This window comes from Tursiops truncatus, chromosome 2, assembly GCF_011762595.2.
Source record: "Tursiops truncatus isolate mTurTru1 chromosome 2, mTurTru1.mat.Y, whole genome shotgun sequence".
Taxonomy (NCBI): Eukaryota; Metazoa; Chordata; class Mammalia; order Artiodactyla; family Delphinidae; genus Tursiops; species Tursiops truncatus.
In genome coordinates this window covers 38,504,802-38,527,713 of record NC_047035.1, presented here as the reverse complement: position 1 = coordinate 38,527,713, position 22,912 = coordinate 38,504,802, and the positions used below count along the sequence as shown (strand labels likewise).

The following is a 22,912-nucleotide window of genomic DNA, read 5'->3' as shown; positions in this document are numbered from 1 at the left end:
CAAAATCAAGAAATACTTCATCCCTTTACCTTATTTCAATTTCCTCAAGGAAGAAAAAGTTTTAAAACTGTGAAAATAAAACACCAACATTTTTCTCCATGGTAAAAATAGGACTATCATTGATTAAACAGCAGAATGAAACTGAAAGAAAAATGTTGATTCTTCATTCTAAAAATGTTCACACAGTGTATTCTGAGTGAGACCACCCTTAAATATAGATGAAAAGGGAGTTTACAGCATGATATGACTTTCAGGTGTCAGATCTTATTCTTTCTATCCCTGGTTGTCTAGTTCCATGACTGGCACATACTGGGCACTAGAAAAATTTTTGAATGAATGAATGAGAACATTAGTAGAAAAGTTAAATAGAAATTAACACAGCATCCCACATTATATGTAGTTAAAATTAGAATATAAAGAAGAAAATATGTTCAGCTCTTAGCAGATACTAATATAACTCATTGGTATTGTGAAAGAAGGGCTTTGGGTTGGAGAGGGTAGAAACAGTGTGGTAGAGGGCTGAGGAGGAAGTGTGTGGAGGATTATAATTTTTCCCTCAAAAAGAGGAGTTGGGAGCTGCTAACAGAAAAAAAAAAGGTGGTGACAGTTGTCAAACTGACTCAGACTTACTCAAAGAGAGAAGTTTAGGAGGAAATACTTGGGAAGGATTCTTGCTAGAGAAAGCAAAGGCAGTGGTCTAATCAAGTAACCATTTACGAGCTTTGATATCAAAATGCCCTTGGGGCTGGAAAACAAATGCAAAGCTGAGGAATGTTTTGTTTCACGTTTAAATCAAAGGGAGCACAAAAAGATGCACTCCCTGAACTGCTCAGAGATCTTTTTGTCTCTGGTTAGGGCTTTCTTGCAGTCCTCAGTTCTAAACAGTTAGCATTTTTCTCAAGACCCCTATGCCACCCCTCTGTCCTCACTCTCAGCAGATTAGTTTATCAAATATATTACTGAAAAACCATAAGATGAGGCAGAGTCAAGATGGCGGAGTAGGAGGATGTGGAGTTAGCATCTCCTCATAACTAGGGCACCTACTAGGCGCCGGTGGGAGACCTCAGACACCTAAGGGGATGCGAGGAATCCCCACGTGATGAGGTAAGACGTGGGAAGGAGCGGGGGGGAGGAAAAGTGGAGGCAGGATGGGATCAGCACACCTAAGAGGGGGCTGGGGGAGGGGAGAGGTTCCCACACTTGGAGGGGCCCACTAACAGCAAGGGGATCAGCAGGGAAGAAGAGGGACCTTCGGGGGATCGGGGAATCAGAAGGGAACGCAGCCGACGTCTCCTCCACCTGCTTGGGCACTGGCAAGCCTGCTGGGGTCCCGGGCCTGAGCTGCCCACCCCCCTCTGCCCCGCCAAGGCCTCTTCCAGCTGCGTGGGTCCCAGGCCTGAGCCCTGTCTCCCCCAGGGCTCCCTCTGCCCGCGTGGGTCCTGGACCTGAGCCCTGCCTCAGCTGAGGCCTCCGCCGGACGCATGGGTCCCAGCAGACCTCAGTACTGCCCCCCAACAAAGCCTCCACGGGCAGCGCAGTTCCCAGCAGGCCTGAGCACTGGCCTCCCCGAAAGCCACCATGGGCCACACAGGTCCCGACAGCCCATGCACTGCCCCAACAAAGCCTCTTCCGGCCGAGTGGGTTCTGGGCCTGAGCCCCACCCTCGCCAAAGCTTCCAAGGGCCACGCGGCTGCTGACAGCCCGAGTGCCGCCCCTGACAGGGCCTCCTCTGGCGACGTGGGTCAAGGTGGGCCAAATGTCACCCCTCTCCAAGGCTTCCTCTAGCTGCACTGGCCCCTGTGGGTGCGCCTGTGGAGGCCTGTGCCCCAGGTGGTCTGCATGGGCACATCTGCTCCAGGCCAGCTCCAGGAAGAAACACTGATGAGAAGAACACATGCAGAGGTGGGGCTGAAAAAATGGGTCCAGAGACCTACAGGGGAGGCAAGGGTAGGCTGTAGCTCACGATGGGGGCAAGGACACTGATAAAGGAGGTACCAGGGAATTTTTTATTTTTATTAATTTTTTATTTTCTTGTTTATTTTATTTTATTTTTGCTGGTGTGGTTCTGTTTTGTTTTGTTGTTGTCTCATTTTTATTGTTATTTTTTCTAATATATTTTTTATTTTTCTAATTTTATTTAATTTTTACTCTTTGTTATTGTTCTGCTCTTTTCTGTGTGTTGCTTTTTTTTTCCTGCCACACTGCATGGCTTGCAGAGTCTTGATTCCCAGGCCAGAGGTAGGAGCTGAGCTCCTGTGGTGAGAGCACCAAGTCCAAGCTGCTGGACTAACAGAGAACTTCAGGTCCCAGGGAATATTAATCAGTGTGAGGTCTCCCGGAGGTCCTCATCTCAGGACGAAGACCCAGCTCCACCCAGCTGCCTGCAAACTCCAGTGCTGAATGCTTAGGGCCAAACAACCAGCAAGACAGGAACACAGCCCCACCCATCCAAAAAAATGAGACAACAAAAAAATATGCTACAGATGAAGGAGCAAGGTAAAAACCTACAAGACCAAATAAATGAGGAGGAAATGGAGAACCTACCTGAAAAAGAATTCAGAGTAATGATAGTAAAGATGATCCAGAATCTCAGAAATAGAATGGAAGCATGGATGGAGAAAATACAAGAAATGTTTAACAAGGACCTATAAGAACTAAAGAGCAAACAAACAGTGATGAACAACACAATAAATGAAATGAAAAATACACTAGAAGGAATCAATAGTAGAATAACTGAGACAGAAGAACGAATGAGCTGAAAGATAGAATGGTGGAAATAGCCGCTGCAGAGCAGATTAAAGAAAAAAGAATTGAAAAGAAATGAGGACAGTCTCAGAGACCTCTGGGACAACACTAAGTGCACCAACATTCGAATTATAGGGGTCCCAGAAGAAGAAGAGAAAGAGAAAGGGTCTCAGGAAATATTTGAAGAGATTATAGTCAAAAACTTCCCTAACACAGGAAGGAAAATAGCCACCCAAGTGCAGGAAGCACAGGGAGTCCCATACAGGAGAAACACACCAAGACACATATTAATCAAACTAATAAAAATTAAATTCAAAGAAAAAATATTAAAAGCAACAAGGGAAAAGCAATAAAATAACATACAAGGAATCTCCATAAGGTTATCAGCTGATTTTTCAGCAGAAACTCTGCAGGCCAGAAGGGAGTGGCAGGACATATTTAAAGTGATGAAAGGGAAAAACCTACACCCAAGATTACTCTACCCAGCAAGGATCTCATTCAGATTTGGTAGAGAAATCAAAGCTTTACTGACAAGCAAAAGCCAAGAGAATTCAGCAACACCAAACCAGCTTTACAACAAATGCCAAAGGAACTTCTCTAGGCGGGAAACACAAGAGAAGAAAAAAACCTACAAAAACAAACCCAAAATAATAAAGAAAATGGTAGTAGGAACATACATATTGATAATTACCTTAACTGTAAATGGATTAAATGCTTCAACCAAAAGACACAGACTGGCTGAATGGATACAAAAACAAGATATATATATATATATATATATACACATACATATATGCTGTCTACAAGAGACCCACTTCAGACCTAGAGACACACACAGACTGAAAGTGAGGGGATGGAAAAAGATATTCCATAGCAAACATCATTGAAAAACTGAAAGTATTTCCTCTAAGATCAGGAACAAGACAAGAATGTCCACTTTCACCACTATTATTCAACATAGTTTTGGAAGTCCTAGCTACAGCAATCAGAGAAGAAAAAGAAATAAAAGGAATCCAAATTGGAAAAGAAGTAAAATTGTCACTGTTTGCAGATGACATGATACTATACATAGAAAATTCTAAAGATGCCACCAGAAAAATACTAGAGTTAATCAATGAATTTGGTAAAGTTGCAGGATACAAAATTAATGCACAGAAATCTCTTGCATTCCTATACACTAACAACAAAAGATCAAAAAGAGAAATTATGGAAACAATCCCATTTACCATTGCAACAAAAAGAATAAAATACCTAGGAATAAACCCACCTAAGGAGGTAAAGGACCTATACTCAGAAAACTATAAGACACTGATGAAAGAAATCAAAGACGACACAAACAGACGGAGAGATATACCATGTTCTTGAATTGGAAGAATCAATATTGTGAAAATGACTATACAACCCAAAGCAATCTACAGATTCAATGCAATCCCTACCAAATTACCAATGGAATTTTTCACAGAATTAGAACAAAAAACTTTACCATTTGTATGGACACACAAAAGACCCTGAATAGCCAAAGCACTCTTGAGAAAGAAAAACGGAGCTGGAGGAATCAGGCTCCCTGACTTCAGACTATACTACAAAGCTACAGTAATCAAGACAGTATTGTCCTGGCACAAAAACAGAAATATAGATCAATGCAACAGGATAGAAAGCCCAGAGATAAACCCACACACCTATAGTCACCTAATATATAACAAAGGAGGCAAGGATATACAATATACAGGAGACTGGAGAAAAGACAGTCTCTTCAATAAGTGGTGCTGGGAAAACTGGACAGCTACATGTAAAAGAATGAACTTAGAACACTCCCTAACACCATACACAAAAATAAACTCGAAATGGATTAAAGACCTAAATGTAAGATAAGACACTATAAAATTCTTGGAGGAAAACATAGGAAGAAAACTCTTTGACATAAATCACAGCAAGATCTTTTTTGACCCACCTCCTAGAGTAATGAAAATAAAAGCAAAAATAAACAAATGGGACCTAATGAAACTTTAAAGCTTTTGCACAGCAGAGAAAACCATAAACATGATGAAAAGACAACCCTCAGGATGGGAGAAAATATTTGCAAATGAAGTAACTGACAAGGGATTAATCTCCAAAATATACAAACAGCTCATGCAACTCAATATCAAGAAAACAAACAACCCAATCAAAAAATAGGCAGAAGACCTAAATAGACATTTCTTGAAAGAAGACATACAGATGGTCAAGAGGCACATGAAAAGATGCACAACATCACTAATTATTAGAGAAATGCAGATCAAAACTACAATGAGGTATCACCTCACACCAATCAGAATGGCCATCATCAAAAAGTCTATAAACAATAAATGCTGGAGAGGGTGTGGAGAAAAGAGAACCCTCTTGCACTGTTGGTGGGAATGTAAATTGGTACAGTCACTCTGGGGAGCAGTATGGAGGTTCCTTAGAAAACTAAAAGTAGAACTATCATACGACCCAGCAATCCCACTACTGGGCATATACTCAGAGAAAAACATAATTCAAAAAGACACATGCACCCCAATGTTCATTGCAGCACTATTTATAATAACCAGGACATGGAAGCAATCTAAATGTCCATCGACAGATGAATGGATAAAGAAGATTTGGTACATGTACAGAATAGAATATTACTCAGCCATAAAAAAGAACAAAATTGGGTCATTTGTAGAGATATGGATGTACCTAGAGTCTGTCATACAGAGTTAAGTAAGTCAGAAAGAGAAAAACAAATATCGTATATTAATGCCTATATGTGGAATCTAGAAAAATGGTACAGATGAACCTATTTGTAGGATAGGAATAGAGACGCAGATGTAGAGATCAGATGTGTGAACACAGGGTGGGGGTGGGATGAATTGGGAGACTGGGATTGACATATATACACTACCATGTGTAAAACAGATAGCCAGTTGGAACCTGCTGTATAGGGCAGGGAACGCAGCTCGGTGCTCTGTGGTGACCTAGATGGGTGGGATGGGAGGGAGGGGGGTGGAAGGGAGGCCCCTGAGGGAGAGGACATGTGTATACATATAGCTGATTCATTTTGTTCTACAGCAGAAACTAACACAACATTGTAAAGCAACTATATCCTAACTTTTAAAAAGTTAAGAAAAGAAAAATCAAAGAACTGAAGACACGAGAAACACAACAGCCTTCAACCTCCCTTCTGTCCCCTCCACCTCAAGACCCACCCACAATGGCACCTGATTCTTGCCTGTACCTTTATTATCTCAGAGAATTAGGCATTTGCTCTTTCCTGATCATGTATATATTCTATTCATGAACATTTAAGTGGTTTCTAGATTTTCCACTATCACTAACAATGCCCCAGTGAATTTCCTTACGCCGATCCCTTTGTGCTCTTGGGCACATCTGGAATTGTGCACGTTATTAGATAGATTAGTTCATTTGATCTGTCAGCGACCCCCTCTGTACAGTCAAACTTTGAAAACGTTGAGCAGGCACACTGTCTAGGTCAGGAAAAAAAGACACATCAGCAATTCTAACTTTTCCCAGCAGTACATCTACTGATCTCACCTTTACTGAGATCTAACTGGTGTGACTGATTATTCAGCACAGTTCGCTGATGTTACTTACATGTGGTCGATACAGGGCAATGTGAACAGACTGCCTAATACGAAGAGCCTAATAGTTGCTCTATAAGTTGTTCATGGCATTATGAGAACATTTGTTCTCCTAAAAGCTCAGGATGCCAACTCCTTCTTAATAAAACATTAGTTTAGCTCTATTGGGTTGCAATCAACCTCTTTGTCATGGACTGCCTAATCTTAAAAATAAAAGGAAGTCACAGAGGCAGTTCAATCAATCTACCAGACTGCAACACAAGACTCTAATCTATAAGAAAAAAGCTTAGGTAAACAATTATACTCTTGGCCATAGAGACCACATGGTATAATTACTCATATTTCATCTGTTGTTTACTCTCTAAAGAAAACCATTGGCTTCCTACAAGGGGAAGGTTGCTATTTTTGCTGTTATTTTCATTCTACAGGAAGTTTTTTTGTCTCAATTATTGGCACAAAGATGCCCTAACTATTTGGCACAGGATATTTCACACTGTAAGTGTCTTGGCAGTTTTGGAATCTCTTTGAAAATACTGTACAGTATAAATGGGCAGAGATTAGGACCATCTCTTTTAGAACACATAGGGATAATCAACAGAATGGATTTCTTGGCTGTAATTTTTCCCCTTTGTATTATTATAAATGATGTATCAGGTACCATTGACTGATAATCTGAATAACAGTTCTAAGACCTCAATACCAGGAACAAAAGATAACAAAAACACTTTTGCCTCTTTGAATTATTATTAGTAAATTCCGTTGATTCAAAACAGTACAAAAGCACAAGTTGAGAGTGTTCTCAACTTGTGCTTCATCTTTGTAGGGAAAAAGGAGAGCAGGGGATTAGGGTGGCCAAACCCCAGCAATATGTTTCCACTGGAAAGGATGAGGCAGCATCGTGTAATAGAGAGAACATCAGATTGGAAATCAGTCAGACTGTGGGTGTCAGGATCTTCAACAGTAAAATGGAGATAATAATACTGATTTTCAGAATTATAGGAATGAGCAAAAACGAATACAAAGCTCCTGACACATATTAACTACTCCAACAAAGCTGATTTTCTTTCCCTTCAATAGTTTCTGCTACCATCCATCATGGTATAAGTCAAAGATATTGTTGACATCACTCAGTGCCATTCACTTCAAAGGGAAAAATTAATCTAGAATGAAGTTTTGGTGATCATAGGATTCATTATAAGAGCTGTGCTCAAACTAGTTGTCTGCCATCATGCTATAGTTACTATCCGAGATACAATTTAGAAATAAAATTCACAGTTAGCCAGTTTAGTCTTTCACCCATATGTCTGAGTGTGGGCCTTTGCTCCAATCACTGGCCCCTTTTCACATTAAGAAGGTAAAATGCCCTTGTTCTGGGATGAAAAATGTTATATCCTGGCTTTCCAATGCATGAATTCCCTTGTTTGTTCTGCATCCTAAAACACTATTTCCTACGTCCTAGGCCAAGCCTTTATTACCTAAGTATTGCTTCAACATTTTGCAAACACCCTCAACCTACTCCCTTGCAAGCATCCTTGGCTCCCTGATCCCTTCTCCTTGATCCCTGAGCTCCCTGATTCTTTTCATCTTGCTCACCTGACCAAATCCCAACTCTGGTTAAATCCAGCTCACCTACTTCAGCATCTATATACCTGTGACTAAACACGGGTGGAGTAAACACATAATCATGCTCATAGATACTAATAAAATGTATGACCACTAGCCTCACATGGACCTCAGTGCTTCACAGCAAACCTGCTGAATTTAACCTTGGCCACTCACTGCTCTACTCTCTACACAACCGTTTCATGCCTCCCCCTCATCTCCTCACCAGCCTTACTCTCAGTTGATAACTGTGTTTCCTCTTTTACTGAGAAAATAAGAGCAATCAGAACAAAGCTTCCACTATATATTTACTTGTTTGTCGTGCCTCCCCCTCCCCCATTAGTATGCGACAGAAGGAACTTTGTATCTCCAGGACCTAGAACAGTCTCTGCACCATAATGTTTGCTCAATCAGCATTTTTGGTTGGGAAAAAAAAAAATAGATAAAATAAACAAAAAGAACAAATACTCCTAGAAGAGTCATAAGAAGGCTCATGTTAAGTAACTCTGTTGCCCAAGGCTGAATCAAAAGTAAGATAACTGTGTCCAAGTTCAATGCTCTAGACTCAAATCATTTTGATATTATGGTATTATCATGAAATCTCATCTGCTCTTTCCCAAAAGTTCCATGGTCCCCTTGGCTCAATTTAAAAAGTTGAAAGATACATTTTTGTGCCAAGTTTTCAAAACATACTTTCTGATACTGCTAGCTTCACAGGGATAGGACGATTGCTTAAGGTCATAAATATTTTATTTCTCTTGAATTTTTCATATATTTACAACTCGCATGAATAATAGAAAGTAGCTCATATACACCATTCATAGTTACATGGTGCAATACTTTTTCAGAAATCTGTTATGTATTTGAAAGGTGTGGAGGAGTCTCAAAATAAAAGTCTATTTAAAATAAGTTCTTCCACTACAAATTCTGGCACTGGAAAGAGATATTTTACTCTAATCTTTTTCACAATGGGGTTTGATTTTCCCTATAAATTCTAATTTACATCTCTGTTGAACACATAGCTCAAAAATCAAGTGGTCTGAGTTGTCTGGAGTTTGTTTGAATGGAGTTCATTTTTGTAAGAATAAAATTATGCATTTAAAAGAAAAGCTCAATGAGTGGATGTGAGAAGGCAGAGAGATGGAGGTAGAGGCAGATAAATGGAGTGGTACTAACTTGAGAAATAAAGGTCAACCCTTCAGTATTAGCACCCTTTCCCCAGTCTCATTGTAAAATGCTGCCAACTTTCAGTTTCCATAAATAGACACCATCATTAACGTTCAGCAGGTCAGAACTGTGAGAAAGTACTATACTTTTCTTGGCCAACTTTAGCTGTGCCATGAAATCACTTAAAGTAAATGAGAAAAAACAATAATCATCAAATATAAATGTAAATAAAAGTGTAAATATTTTTGAGGGAAAAGTCTATGACATAAAAGCTTTTTACTCAGTCTGACGATCATTCATGTGTGATGGCAGGAGAAATTCATTTGAAGAATATGTTAGGTCACAAGTCATATGCCAATCATTTATATTTTATCTTAAAATATAGCTCTTTAGCAAAATTTACAAACAACCCATGTAGCTCAATATCAAAAAACCAAACAACTCGATCAAAAAATATGCAGAAGACCTAAATAAACATTTCTCCAAAGACATACAGATGGCCAAGAGGCACATGGAAAGATGCTCAACATCGTTAATTATTAAAGAAATGCAAATCAAAACTACAATGAGATATCACCTCACACCAGTCAGAATGGTCATCATCAAAATGTCTACAAGGGAACCCTCCTACACTGTTGGTGGGAATGTAAATTGGTACAGCCACTGTGGAGAACAGTACGGAGGTTCCTTAAAAACTAAAAATAGAGCTACCCTATGACCCAGCAATCCCACTCCTAGGCATATATCCAGAGAAAACCATAATTCAAAAAGTTGCATGCACCCTGATGTTCATTACAGCACTGTTTACAATAGCCAGGACATGGAAACAACGTAAATGTCCATAGACAGAGGAATGGATAAAGAAGATCTGGTACATATATACAATAGAATATTACTCAGCCATAAAAAAGAATGAAATAGTGCCATTTGCAGAGACGTGGATGGACCTAGAGATTGTCATACAGAGTGAAGTAAGTCAGAAAGAAAAACAAATATCAAATAATATCACTTATATGTGGATTCTAGAAAAATGGTACAGATGAACTTATCGGCAAAGCAGAAATACAGTCACAGATGTAAAGAACAAACTTATGGTTACCAAGGGGGGAAGAGGGGTGGGATGAACTGGGAGATTGGGATTGACATATATATAAACTACAAATAATAAATGCTGGAGAGCAATCCCACTCCTGGGCATATATCCAGAGAAAAACGTGATTTGAAAGGTTACATGCACCTCAGTGTTCATTGCAGTACTGTTTACAATAGCCAAGACATGGAAGCAACCTAAATGTCCATCAACAGGTGAATGGATATAGAAGATGTGATACATACATACAATGGAATATTACTCAGCCATTAAAAAGAATGAAATAATGCCATCTGCAGCAACATGGATGGACCTGGAGATTACCATACTAAGTGAAGTAAGTCAGACAGAGAAAAACAAATATTATATGATATTGCTATACGCAAAATCTAAAAAAAAAAGATACAAACGAACTTATTTACAAAACAGAAACAGACTCACAGACTTAGAGAACGAACTTATGGTTACCAAAGGGGAAGGGTGGGGAGGAGGGACAGATTGGGAATTTGGGATTGACATGTACACACTGCTATATTTGAAATAGATAACCAGCAAGGACCTACTGTATAGCACAGGAAACTCTGCTCAATACTCTGTAATAACCTAAATAGGAAAATAATTTTAAAAAGAATAGATACATGTATATGTGTATAACTGAGTCACTTCACTGTACACCTGAAACTAACACAACATTGTTAGTCAACTCTACTCCAATATAAAATAATTTTTTTTTAAAATATATATAGCACTTTAAGATACAGTCAGCTACTAGCTGCAGGTTTTCCATAGATGTTTCTCATCAAGTTGAGGAAGTTCCCCTCTATTCCTACTTTGCTGAGAGTTTTATCGTGAACAGGTGTTGGGTATTGTGAAATGCTTTTTCTATGCCAACTGATATGATCAAATGAACTTTATTCTTTACCCTGCTGTTGGTACAATGAATTACAGTGATTGTTTTTTGAATTTTGAACCAGCTTTGCATATGTGGAAGAAATCCCAGTTGGTCATTATGTGTAATTCTTTTAATATGTCATTGCAATCTACTTTTGTTGAGGATTTTTACATCTACGTTCATGAGAAATGTTGGTTTGTAATGTCTTCTGGTTTTGGTATGATGGTACAGCTGGCCTCATAAAATGAGTTAGGAGAGTTCTCTGTACTACTATTTTCTGGAAGAGACTGTGAATTCACCAATGAAACCATCTGCACTTCTTATTTGGGAAGTGTATTAATTATTAACTTATTTAATAGATATAGGACAATTCAGGTTATCTATTTCTCCTAGTGTGTGTTCTGGTAGTTTGTGTCTTTCAAGGAATTGGCCCACTTTAACTAAGTTATCACTTCAGTGGCTATCAAGTAGTTCAAAGCATTTCTTTACATGCTTTTATGCCCATGAAATATGTTGTAATGGCCCTTCTTTAAGTCTTTGTATTGGTAATTTGTGTTCTCCATTTTTCTTGGTTAGCCTGGCTAGAGGTTTGTTAACTTTAATATTCTTTTCTAAGAGTCAGCTTTGAGTTACAGTGATTCTCTTGAACGTTTTTTCTGTTTTCTATTTCATTGATTTCTACTCTCAAGTTTATTACTTCTTGTCTTCAGCTTGCTTTGGCTTAAATTGCTCTTCTTCGTCTAGTTTTCTAAGGTGGAAGCTTAGGTTATTAATTTTGTAACTTTCTTCATTCAAATATATGCATTTAATGACATACATTTTCCTCTAAGCACTGCTTTTGCTGCATCTCAGAAATTTGATATGTTGTATTTTAATTTTCATTTAGTTCAAAATATTTTTCTAATTTATCTTAAGGCTTCTTCTTTAACCCATGGGCTATTTAGAAATGTGTTAATTTCCAAATATTTGGGGGTTTTCTAGTTGTCTTTCTCTCATTGATTTCTAGTTTAACTCCACTGTGATCTAAGAACATATCTTGCAAGATTTCTATCCTTTTAAATTTGTCAAAGTATGTTTTATGGCCAGAATATGATCTATCTAGTGAATGTTCCATGTAAGTTTGAGAAGAATATGTATTCTACTGCTATTGGATGGAGCACCTTGAATTTTAAAACGAAGGAGCATTAAACCTAAACACTATTAAAAGATATTCTATTTAAAAATAATATTGAAATTTATCCTAAACTTCCTAGACACTGGCTCTATGAGTAAAGGCAGAGAAACAGGTAGTACATGTCAAAAAGTGAATATTCAATCTTCCAGGAGATGATTTAACACACACATTTTCAGAAATAGTCACAAATGAATTTCTCTCATACTTTAAATGCTCTGCATGTCATAAAATTTTCCTCTTGCAATTTGTTGCTAACCAGAAACTAAGCATATGTATATACACACACACACGCTTATATAATATACATATGAATTCATATGCAGGGAATAAACCTAATGCAATTTTTCTATGATTATGATTACAGTTGAAATGATTAAAACTTCTGTGCCAGTTTTTTTAAAGAGGTAAGAAAAGGCAATGTTTGTTAAATGTAAAGAAAACATTCCATTTTTAGTCTCCTAAGATATTATTAAAAATAATGTTTCATAAAATCTTCTGAGGGTATTTGAAATTCTGCATTTATATGACACCAGTTTCTAATTTAAACATAATTGGAGAGAACAAAATGAGAGTAAATTACATATAAAAGGGGGTAAAAGCACATGCCACTGACTAATGTTTTCTATAGCAGTCTCTTTGAATATTATAGTCAATAAGACTCCAATCAGAATGTTTGCATTTTGCCAGCCGCTTTCTGGATGACAAAATTGTTCTTTACGTAATTAAACAACATCTACCCAAGAGAATCTACAACAACCAAATAAATAAAGGGAGAAAAGTAACCTGGAAAAGTCAACTAATCAAGCTCTAATCAGTGTAACAAAATTCAATCAACTAATCAACTGTGTTCTAATAGGACATCACCCAAACAATCCCACAAGCTTTGTTTCTAAAGCTCAGTAAGATAGAAGGTGTTGAAACTCCCATTATATTGATTCAAAATTAATAATGCTCTATTATTAAATTAAATCTCTTCCTTATCTCATCTCAATTCCTCTTATAATTTAACTTATAATTTAAGTTAACCAATGAATATTTCAATGTTCTACTTCCATTCAAACAATATGATTGAATAAAACTGATTCTGGACAATTACTAGAATGAATAAAGCAAAAGAATGGCCACACAGTAAAATTTTGTTTTCAAGTTCAACCAATGGATGCTGTTAAAATAATAATAATATATTTAAATGACAGGCTAATCCTTAAGTATGGTAATTCCCTTGAAAATTACCTTTTGTTGAATCATCCTCTATTGGCTGTTTGAACAACGTAATGTCCTTGAAAGTGCATAGGAACAAAACCACCTTTTCATGTTCATTTCTTATTGGTGCAATTTGCATATAAAACCAAACAGGGGTTCCTGTAAAAGAGAGAAAGGACAACAGAGCGTGACATAGCCACCACGATGATCTCGTCTCCCGCTTTCCTTCCTCCTTCAGCTGCCAACTGCTATGCCAAGAATTAGCACCAAAACAGTAGTATTTTAATTGCTGGAAAGAATCAAAACAACTTTCATTTTATATCAACTACCAGTTGCTCAAAAATTAATGAACATATTTTTCAACCCAAAATATCAAAATCTGAAAGTAAAGCATGGGGTGTCATTTCACAATGCAGTGGAATAAAGGCAGTCTTGCTATTGAAGCAATGCCAGCATCAGCTTTAGATCTGGGTCCCTACACCACTGCTGCTCTCACCACCTCCTTTCCATAGTCTCACCAAGTGTGAGCATTCCTCCTTGTCACTTTGAGAAGTGTTTCCAGTCGACTTCAACATCAATACCTGATGCTCTGATAAGTATTCCTCTTTGAGAAACTTTTGAAATGTTGCTTCTATCTCAAGATTCTCTCATCAGTCAGACAGACTTGTAACTCTGTGGCTCTGACCACATCCCCACATCAGAGAGATACAATGTCAGCAACACAAGAAGCCTGATGTACACAGAGCTATACCTGAAGCCTTTAAGGCAGTGTTAAAGAAAAGAAAAAATGTCCCCAGGCCTTGAAAGTCTCAGGCATCTTCATGAGACACTGCTTCCAACCTCCCTCACTCAAAGCATGAGGCTGGTCTCTGTCACCATGTTCTTCAAACAGTGGCTCCTACAGACTCCAGAGGACACAGAGTTTCAAAGCATTCAAGGTTTAGGATTTGGACAAATTAGAAACTGGCAATGGGTCAAATAATAAATATCTGAAGACACAAGAAATGCCTTCAAAGGAGTAATTACCCATTAAATGATAAAACACTGAGGGAATGTTCCATCAGAATCAAAAAGACACATTTTCCATGATAGTCTTTCCAAGCCACAGGCAGTAAAGCCTCTCCAAATATTCATTCTTAAAGACATAAAGTCTTTTGTCAGTTTGGGATTTGGGGAGTGAAATGTGTAGCTGTTAATAATCTCTAGGTGAGAGTTGATAGCCTGTCAGTGACTTCCAATGAAAACCAATAAGAAGTACCTCCACACCTGTGGCCAAAAATTGTCAGGTAACGATATCACCACAAAGGGGAATTTGCCATTTACCCAAGAACGGGTGACTTTAACTACTGGGTGCTAGAAGTCAAGGAATTCGAGAGAGGAGATTTCTATAAATATTCAGTTCTGACAACCAGGTCCTTTGCAACCCCAGGGGGCCTACAGAAGGACACGGCCTTTTCCAAAATGATTACAGGATGAGACAGGGACCTCAAAAACAATCACACTATCTCCCAGAAAGGCTTGTTCTTTGTTTTCTGCTTCTTATTTTACACAGTGTGTCCAGGAACTGTGAGTGATGTACACAGTTTGACAAATCACCAGGCCCAGACGCTAGCAGATACATGGCCTATGGCTGTTCCAACACAGTGAGCTTGAGGCAGCAAGGTTATAAACAGAGAGAAAGGGGTATTAAAAATAAGTCATTTTCCAAGGTCTGCTAGAAATCTGAACAGAAAGAGATGTTACAGTTCATACCTTCCTATGAAAACAGCAACTTTTCAAATTTTGGCATTGAGTCAGAGCTGTTTTTAAAATTGTTTTCAGATATCACGGTATACTATTTTCAGGCTTAGTCACAGGCTCAGACTTCTCCAAGTAGGCTCAGTTGTTGCTGAGTGGTTGTTGCTGAGTGGTTGGTGAAATATCTATATTCTGGATTTGGGGTTCAAGGAGACGGGAAGTCTGGGAGGGTTAGGTAGAGAGGCCTGTGGCTGCTGGAAACTTGAGGCAGTGCCCTGGCGTTGATTATCTGGAGTTGCCCTAGCTATCACAGTTCTGCCTTTGTGTAAACAGAAAGATCCATTTTCAGTCATCATCCCAGAGCCACTGCTTCTTTCTCAACAGTAGAAGCAGCCCACTGTTAATCAGAGCAATGGACCTAAACAATAGAAGCTGCAAACTGAAATGTCAATCATGACACATATTAAATCAGATACCTCAATCTCCCTGTCTGCAAATGGTGTTTAGCTAATTATTTAATGGAAGTATTGGGAGGACTTGGCATTCAGGCATTCCCAAAACAGTTCTCTACAGGCATGTGACTTTTTCTAACATTAAAAAACGTCAAAAGAACACACTTTTTTCAGTTGTTGTTCAAAAGCCTTTAGCTATTTACAAGATTTTTTAAAGCTGCTTTTAAGTATAGTAGAACTGCCTTATAATGCATGGATAATATCTATTCTTCATATGAAAGAAAAAAAACTCAATGCAGATACTTTCCAGAAGAGACAGGAGTTTTAATCTATAGTGCTATGGGCCATAACTCCTACTGGCTCTAAGCAGACAGCTACATGTGTATAGGTACTGTATAGATCTGAAAAGAACCAGGCAGGCCTGAACAAAGGTCAGACAATTATTACAAGCTATTAAAATAAAGCAAACTATCCAAACCACCTTGGAAGGAAACTTTTGGAAATGAAATATTAAAGCCAGGGAGGGAGACGCAAGAGGGAAGAGATATGGGAACATATGTATAACTGATTCACTTTGTTATAAAGCAGAAACTAACACACCATTGTAAAGCAATTATACTCCAATAAAGACGTTAAAAAAAAAAGCTATTGTTAACATGATTTAAAGGATCTAAACAAAACAAAATTTCCACAAAGGTATTTTTGAGAAAATCAGAAACTATGGACTTGGCTTTGAAGCTTTAAAATCTGAAAAAGATTCGTTTATTCTGTTTAAATCCCAGGGTTAAATGACCCTAGTAATATGGAATATTCTTAAATTATTTGCTAAACTCGAGGTACATATTGAAGTCATTTGAGGGATAACGACCCTATATGAAAATGACAGGGGGCATTCCCTGCTGGTCCAGTGGTTAGGACTCTGCACTTCCAAGGCAGGGGGCACAGGTTTGATCCCTGGTTGGGGAACTAAGGTCCCAGAAGACTCGTGGCACAGCAAAAAAAAAAAAACAAAAAAAACAATGAAAGGGAGTTTTGGCATATGGGTCTACTACAGCTTATCAGTATGTATTTGGACCTAGTGGAAAAAAAACCAGAAAGCACCTAGAAACTGGCTTTTCTCTTGTAGAAGACAGAGCTGATCATTCAGAATGGATTGTTTTCTAGTTGGTAAGCCAGCGGACATTTGGCTATGATGTCAAAGAGAAATACATTTTCAGCCTTGATTCTAAAATGAAAGATAAGATGATAAGATGTTCCTTAAGTAAAACCACTGAAGACCAGTGCTCCCATAACCAGGTGATACTGGTAATGGAACTTCACTACTACTGTGAAGCAATGTCTACGGTTGTTGTTATCTCTATGATGGTCTATTAATAAAAAGAGAAACCTAAATAAAATTCTAAATATTCCATAGAGAACAAATGTTTAAGGTACAATGGAGAGGATAAATTATGCTCCACAAAACCCAACCAGCACTAAACACAGTACAAGCGCTTCCTGTTGAAGCTAGAATGCTTCCTGAACTGGGGAAGAATTTAGTAACCATCAATTTCCACTAAAGATAATAAGTGGCTTTGGTATCATTTAACATTAACACTAAATAAGTTGACTCATCTTATGCAGTGACTGTTCTTTTTAAAAAAAAAACCAAAACTCTGTTTGGAAATGCAGCAAAAAAAGAAATAAAATAAGTGACTATTCAAAGAAAACAAATCAGAAAGGAGACTTGTTTGATGAGTGTACTAGTTGGCTTTTTGTTTGGTTGTTTTCTTCCTCCAAACTCCAATGGAGAGTCTCATCAGACTCTCCCATAATTGCCTAAGACCCATATCATGAGGTCTTATGTGATTATATAACAGACAATTGACCACCCACAAATCCCATCATGGAGAACAGCAAACAACAGCAACACAAAGTTACCAGGTGTGAATGGCCCATCCTGAAAGTAATGATTACTTCCACTCAAAAGTCTAGCACAAAAACAGTCTGAGTCTGGCAAACAGCCATACTGGTAAAGATTCACCTCAGGTAGATACCATATACTCACGTCATCTACATATGTGTAGAAAGGTAATCACACATACCCATTGACACCAATCAACTTTCCCTTTGACTGTAAGAAGAAATGAATGAATTTATCTGTCATTTTTAGTTGCTGTCACAACTATAGGATCTTTACCATGAGTATTAGTCACAGAACATTTTGCCACCTGACACAAAACAAATCACATTCAAAATGCATTATATTTTTCTTTCAGTCCTCAAAAGGTTGCTTTTCGTAAGTATTATTTATTAATTTTGCTATCTAATTTTTACAAGTACCTCCTGCCAAGAGAAGCAATAAAAGTTTTCTATTCTCTCTACACTATAGCTTAACTACCACTTACCAAGACGTAATGTTAATAAAGAGTTGACACACCTTATTGGTAATATAGATACCTACTGTTTTTCTTGTACAAAAGAACTTCAAAGCAGTTTGACTCGTAGTTGTCAAAAGTCTGCCTGACTTTCTCAATGGTTTTCTTGTCAGTCAATTCTCCATACATAAAACTGGAAAAAACACCAAATAATCCATTTCAGTTTTGTGTTCCTTTTCAAATGCTACATAAAAGCATATATTTGTCTTTTTTAAATTAAGTATTCGGATTTAGTTACAAAATATAATGTTGCTCCCACAAAATGAAGTGAAATATTTAAACCATGTTTTAACCATGACTGCTAAACTTCCTGCTAAAATCTAGCTTTAGAAGTTATTTTGAACATACAGAGAGAGAGAAAGAGAGAGAGAAGCAGTCTTCACTTTACACAAGTCCAATATGCAGCAATTTTAGTTACTATGCTTTAGTTAAATAATACCAGTTTCCCAACAACACAGTTCAAATTTTGGTTTTCATAGTATATTAACTGTGAATGATAGCATAAAGTATAAACTTTGTTGCTAGCTCATCAGTCTACAAGTCACTAGTAAAAAACAAGTACACATTACAATTAGTGACAAATCACACCACTTCTTTTAAAGCCTGTCAGTATTACTGTGCATCTACTACTACTCAGTTCACGCACAGAAAGCAAAGTGTGTAGTTGTGTTGTCTCCTTGTCTCTCAGTGGTAAACTAATATGACATTTTACAAAAACGGATAAACAAAAGCAGGAATTCGCCATCAAAGATTAAAGTCTACCAAAGAAATGTAAAGTGATAATGCTGGAAGTGAAATTCAAATTAAACATAAATGCAGTTATTTCTTCTGTAAGAATAGTGGGAATGTTGACACTGCTGTCATTTGAGAGGCTCTAGATATGCAGGCAGAGGAACCTAGTGAGGACAAACTTATCAACATAAATCAGGAAAGGACCTGTTACAAGAAAGACCAAGGTTTCCCAGAGGAAGTCATGCCAGTAAAAAAATCTTCACATTAAAGGAGCCCTAGGAGGTAATTCACGATACTGAAAGTGGAAGGATAAAAGAGTAGAAGTGGATTCAAATTTAAAACGAGTATGACTGTTTGCTAAGAGATAAAAAAAAAATGCTCTCCTCGTATCATAAAATACATTACGAGAATGTAAGAATTGTTCAAATGACTTGTGATAGCTTTTTACAAAGAAATGAAACACTTTCATCTCAATGTTTCTAATGTTATAGATCACTAAATAATGTACAAAATAAATATTAGTTTGACTATTATTTTCATTTCCCTGCACTTATAACCAACAGTAAGAGATTTTTTAATGCTTTGACAAACACTGTTAAAGGTCACAGAACAATCATAATTTTTCAATTATTAATATCCTATTACATGGTTTCAGCTTGCATGGTCTTTTTTACACTCCCATACTACAATGAAATGTGAAGACTCTGTATTACACATATACTGCATTGGTATTCTCACTATTTATGAGGATTTTTCTGAAATATGTACAAGTAGAGCCAATGGAGGGAAAATAAAGAAGAGAAATTGAAGGAGACATATGCTATTTACTACAGAACATACAAAACATAGATTAAAGAGTGAATTTCCACATACCACAAACATTTCCTAACATTTTAAATTATCTATTGTTTCTAAAAGAAACTCACCAATAGTCTGAGAATTTACAAAACAGAACTCAGTCAAGCACTACAAGCCTACAAAACCCTATTCCTGATGCTTTCCCAATCATCAGTTGTGCATCTGGTTTCAGATACCTAGTTCTACTACTTGCTGTAATTGTCCAGACCATTTCTTCCACCAGGAAAAAATGTGTGGCACTTGACTAAGTTTTTGAAGGCTCAAGTATATCTTTGTTATTGCTTTTCTTCGAGTTTTCAATAAATTAGCTTATTAGCCAGAGGTAAATCCAAGTGCGGCGGGGCCTGAAGCTTATACAATTTTAGGGGCCGTCTTTAAGGAAAGGAATGCAAAATTATAAAACAAAATTAGGTACAGAGGCTTGAAAGACATGCACTCAAGTAAAGGCCCCTGAAGGTTAAGATTCTTTATCCTCATGGGAAATCTGTTCCTGAATGTCTCAATCTAGAAAGTTTACAACATGAAAAGCATAGTTTGTTAGCAAGAGCCAGCAAAACTAGCAGGATTCAACCATGAAACCATATCACAACTAAAAATTACAGAGTAACCTGCTGTATTAAAAAATAAATAAAATAAAAATAAATAAATAAATAAAATAAAATTCCAAAATTCCAAAAAAAAAAATTACAGAGTAATGACCCATCTTATGGTAACACTAACCTAAGCAACTAGAATTCTGAAAACTAAGAAAGTAGATGAGGCCAACCAAAGGCTGTCCAATCTGTGGCCTGCATTTTCAATACAATACTTTTCTCTTTTATAAAAAAGGAATTTTTAATTGTCATTATAATAGTAAAATAAGCAAGAGAATATCAGAATAGGATGACAGACTCTAACTCCATAATTATACAGCCAGACTAACACATGAAGCTTCAGAGGGCATTGAAAAGCCACTGTTCCTGTCAAAGCCTGAGTTTCAGCTCATGCGAGTTTTATGAAAATCTCCTGAGGGCATTATAATTAAATTAGAATTCCTCAGTTAAAGTGCACAAAGTCACCCTCCTTTCCTCCCCACAAATAAAACACTATTTAATACTGTTAATATTTTTTACAGACAAGTAAACTTTTTTATTGACTGTTATTTTTAACCTAAAGACACTAATAAAGAGAAAACATTAAAAATACAAAAAATAATAATAATAAGGGTAATTAAACTAAATAAATGTTTGTGGTCTTAAAAAAAAGAGAAAGTATTTACTCCTATTACTAAATGTCAGAGTCAATAGTTCAGTAAACCAAAACACAATATTCATAATTGGCCAACAGAAAAACATAAAAAAGAAATCATCTATAATATAACAAGCAACTAGGATAAAAATGGTGAAAAATTAACTCGAATAGGATTAAAAATGTTACAACTCAAATTTAAAAAAAAGAAACTGTCTTAGAAATTGATGTAATAATACCACTTAAGAAGAAATACAACACAAGTCTGATTCAGCTAAAATGCTGAAGAGAAGGTGAAAACAACCAATTTCTCAAATAAACTCTGAAAATTCTATAACCCATTCTTTAGCCCTCCCAATGCTAAAATAGACTGTCCTAAGAAAATAGGATCATTTTAAGAAAAAAAATCCCAGCTTATTATACTCTGAATAATTTTTCAAAAATAGGTTTTATTTCTTACGCAGTTTCACTCATATTTTTATTTTAAGTTTTAAAACTACGTATTTCCAGAGACAGAACACATATTTGAAGTGGTAAAATGCAGCAGTTACATAACAAAAGATATTTCAAAATGACCTGAAAGGATGTCTGAAATGTATTATCCAATCTTCCAAAGCAAGTGTTCTGGAGATTAATTCAAACTTTGAAAGTGTTTCCACCCGAAGTTGTCCAAACCAAAATGACTAAATCAATGCTTCTGCATATTTTACGTGTATGGCACATTTGCTTACTTGCTGGGCACTTTTTATGTGTAAATGTTGAATTTCTTTACCGAGGTTTCCTGCAGCCTGATTGCAGATGGCTGAAGCTCAATGCAGTCTTTGAATGGTTAATGGAATTTGAAGGAAACCAAGATTTAGAAATGATAATCATCAGACTTTAGAAACTATATATCTATATAATAATCTTAAATACTTTTTATGTCTCTTATTGAATATCCTCCAGGAATATATAATGGGAATACTAAAAAATTACAGAGCTTCAAATTACTCTCTTAGATAGCCAAGCTCCCCTTCAGTAATAATAAATGACTTCTACAACTTCACTGTTATCTTATTGGAAGGAAAATAAAATTAGATGCACAGAAGCAATCTATCCCTGCTATAATATGGAGCAGCCACAATATAACAGAGGACCACTGCACTTAGAGGACCACTTACAATCTGTAAGGCTCATGGCCAAGTCGTATAACTTCTCTGACTCTTAGTTCCCTCATCAGTAAAATGATGGTAATGTTAATATAACTCAGAGGGTGGGGATTAAAAGGATAATGCACATGAAGTTGCAAATTATAATGTGCTGTACAATGACTTATTACTGGAATGCTTCTTATGGGTGGGGTTAGAAGCCCCTCCAGCCCAACCCTACTCCTTTGCTCCTCTACAATTCTAGGGCAAGGGTTGGGCCATGCCTGCTAATGGGCAGGGTCCCTGTGTCTTAAAGGGATACACACATCATTTTGTGTGTCTTCTTTCTTTGTGAACCCATGACATTGAGGCATAAATTCACCCAGGGCCTGCTGCTGGATAATCTGGCCACTTACCTTGCCACACAACTAACTTGTGGGAAGACTTGATTTTGGGAGTAAGGGAGATTTCCTGAGGCCTGGCTTGGGCTATATCCAGCTTGCCTGAGCATTTGGCAGTATATCTTTCCTGTATATCTTACCCTAGGAAATTTCTAGGACTAAGTGGTTTGGTTTATAGCAAGATTTACTTATTTTTGGATCCCTTGTTTTGCCATCAAAATCTCACAAACCAGCCTCATTATAACACCTGACAGTAAGTATGGCTATAATTTGACAGACTTCCAAAGGAGAAAGGAATCTTACAAACTGAAAAAATATATAATCTAATCATGAGTGCTGCCAATCTTTATCTGCTAATGGTCAACAATGTTCCTGGACTAATAAGCACACAAACATTCAGTCAACACTGAATGTTTCAACACTTTCGCTCATTGTGAAGCAGAGCTCTCGGCCAAATGGAACCAGACTGACGGACATCCATCATGT

At 37.2% G+C, this 22,912-nt stretch overlaps 1 protein-coding gene across 1 annotated transcript in view; it reads right to left on the bottom strand.

Moving 5' to 3' along the window:
- KCNH5 (potassium voltage-gated channel subfamily H member 5) overlaps positions 1 to 22,912 on the bottom strand; it is a 320,302-nt gene that overhangs the window by 262,946 nt on the left and 34,444 nt on the right. The window contains exons 3-4 of the mRNA XM_019924286.3: positions 18,108 to 18,214; positions 13,506 to 13,634 (exon numbers count right to left, since the gene is read on the bottom strand). Of these exons, the coding sequence (XP_019779845.1) occupies positions 13,506 to 13,634; positions 18,108 to 18,214 (236 nt within the window). The remainder of the gene's footprint in view (positions 1 to 13,505; positions 13,635 to 18,107; positions 18,215 to 22,912) is intronic.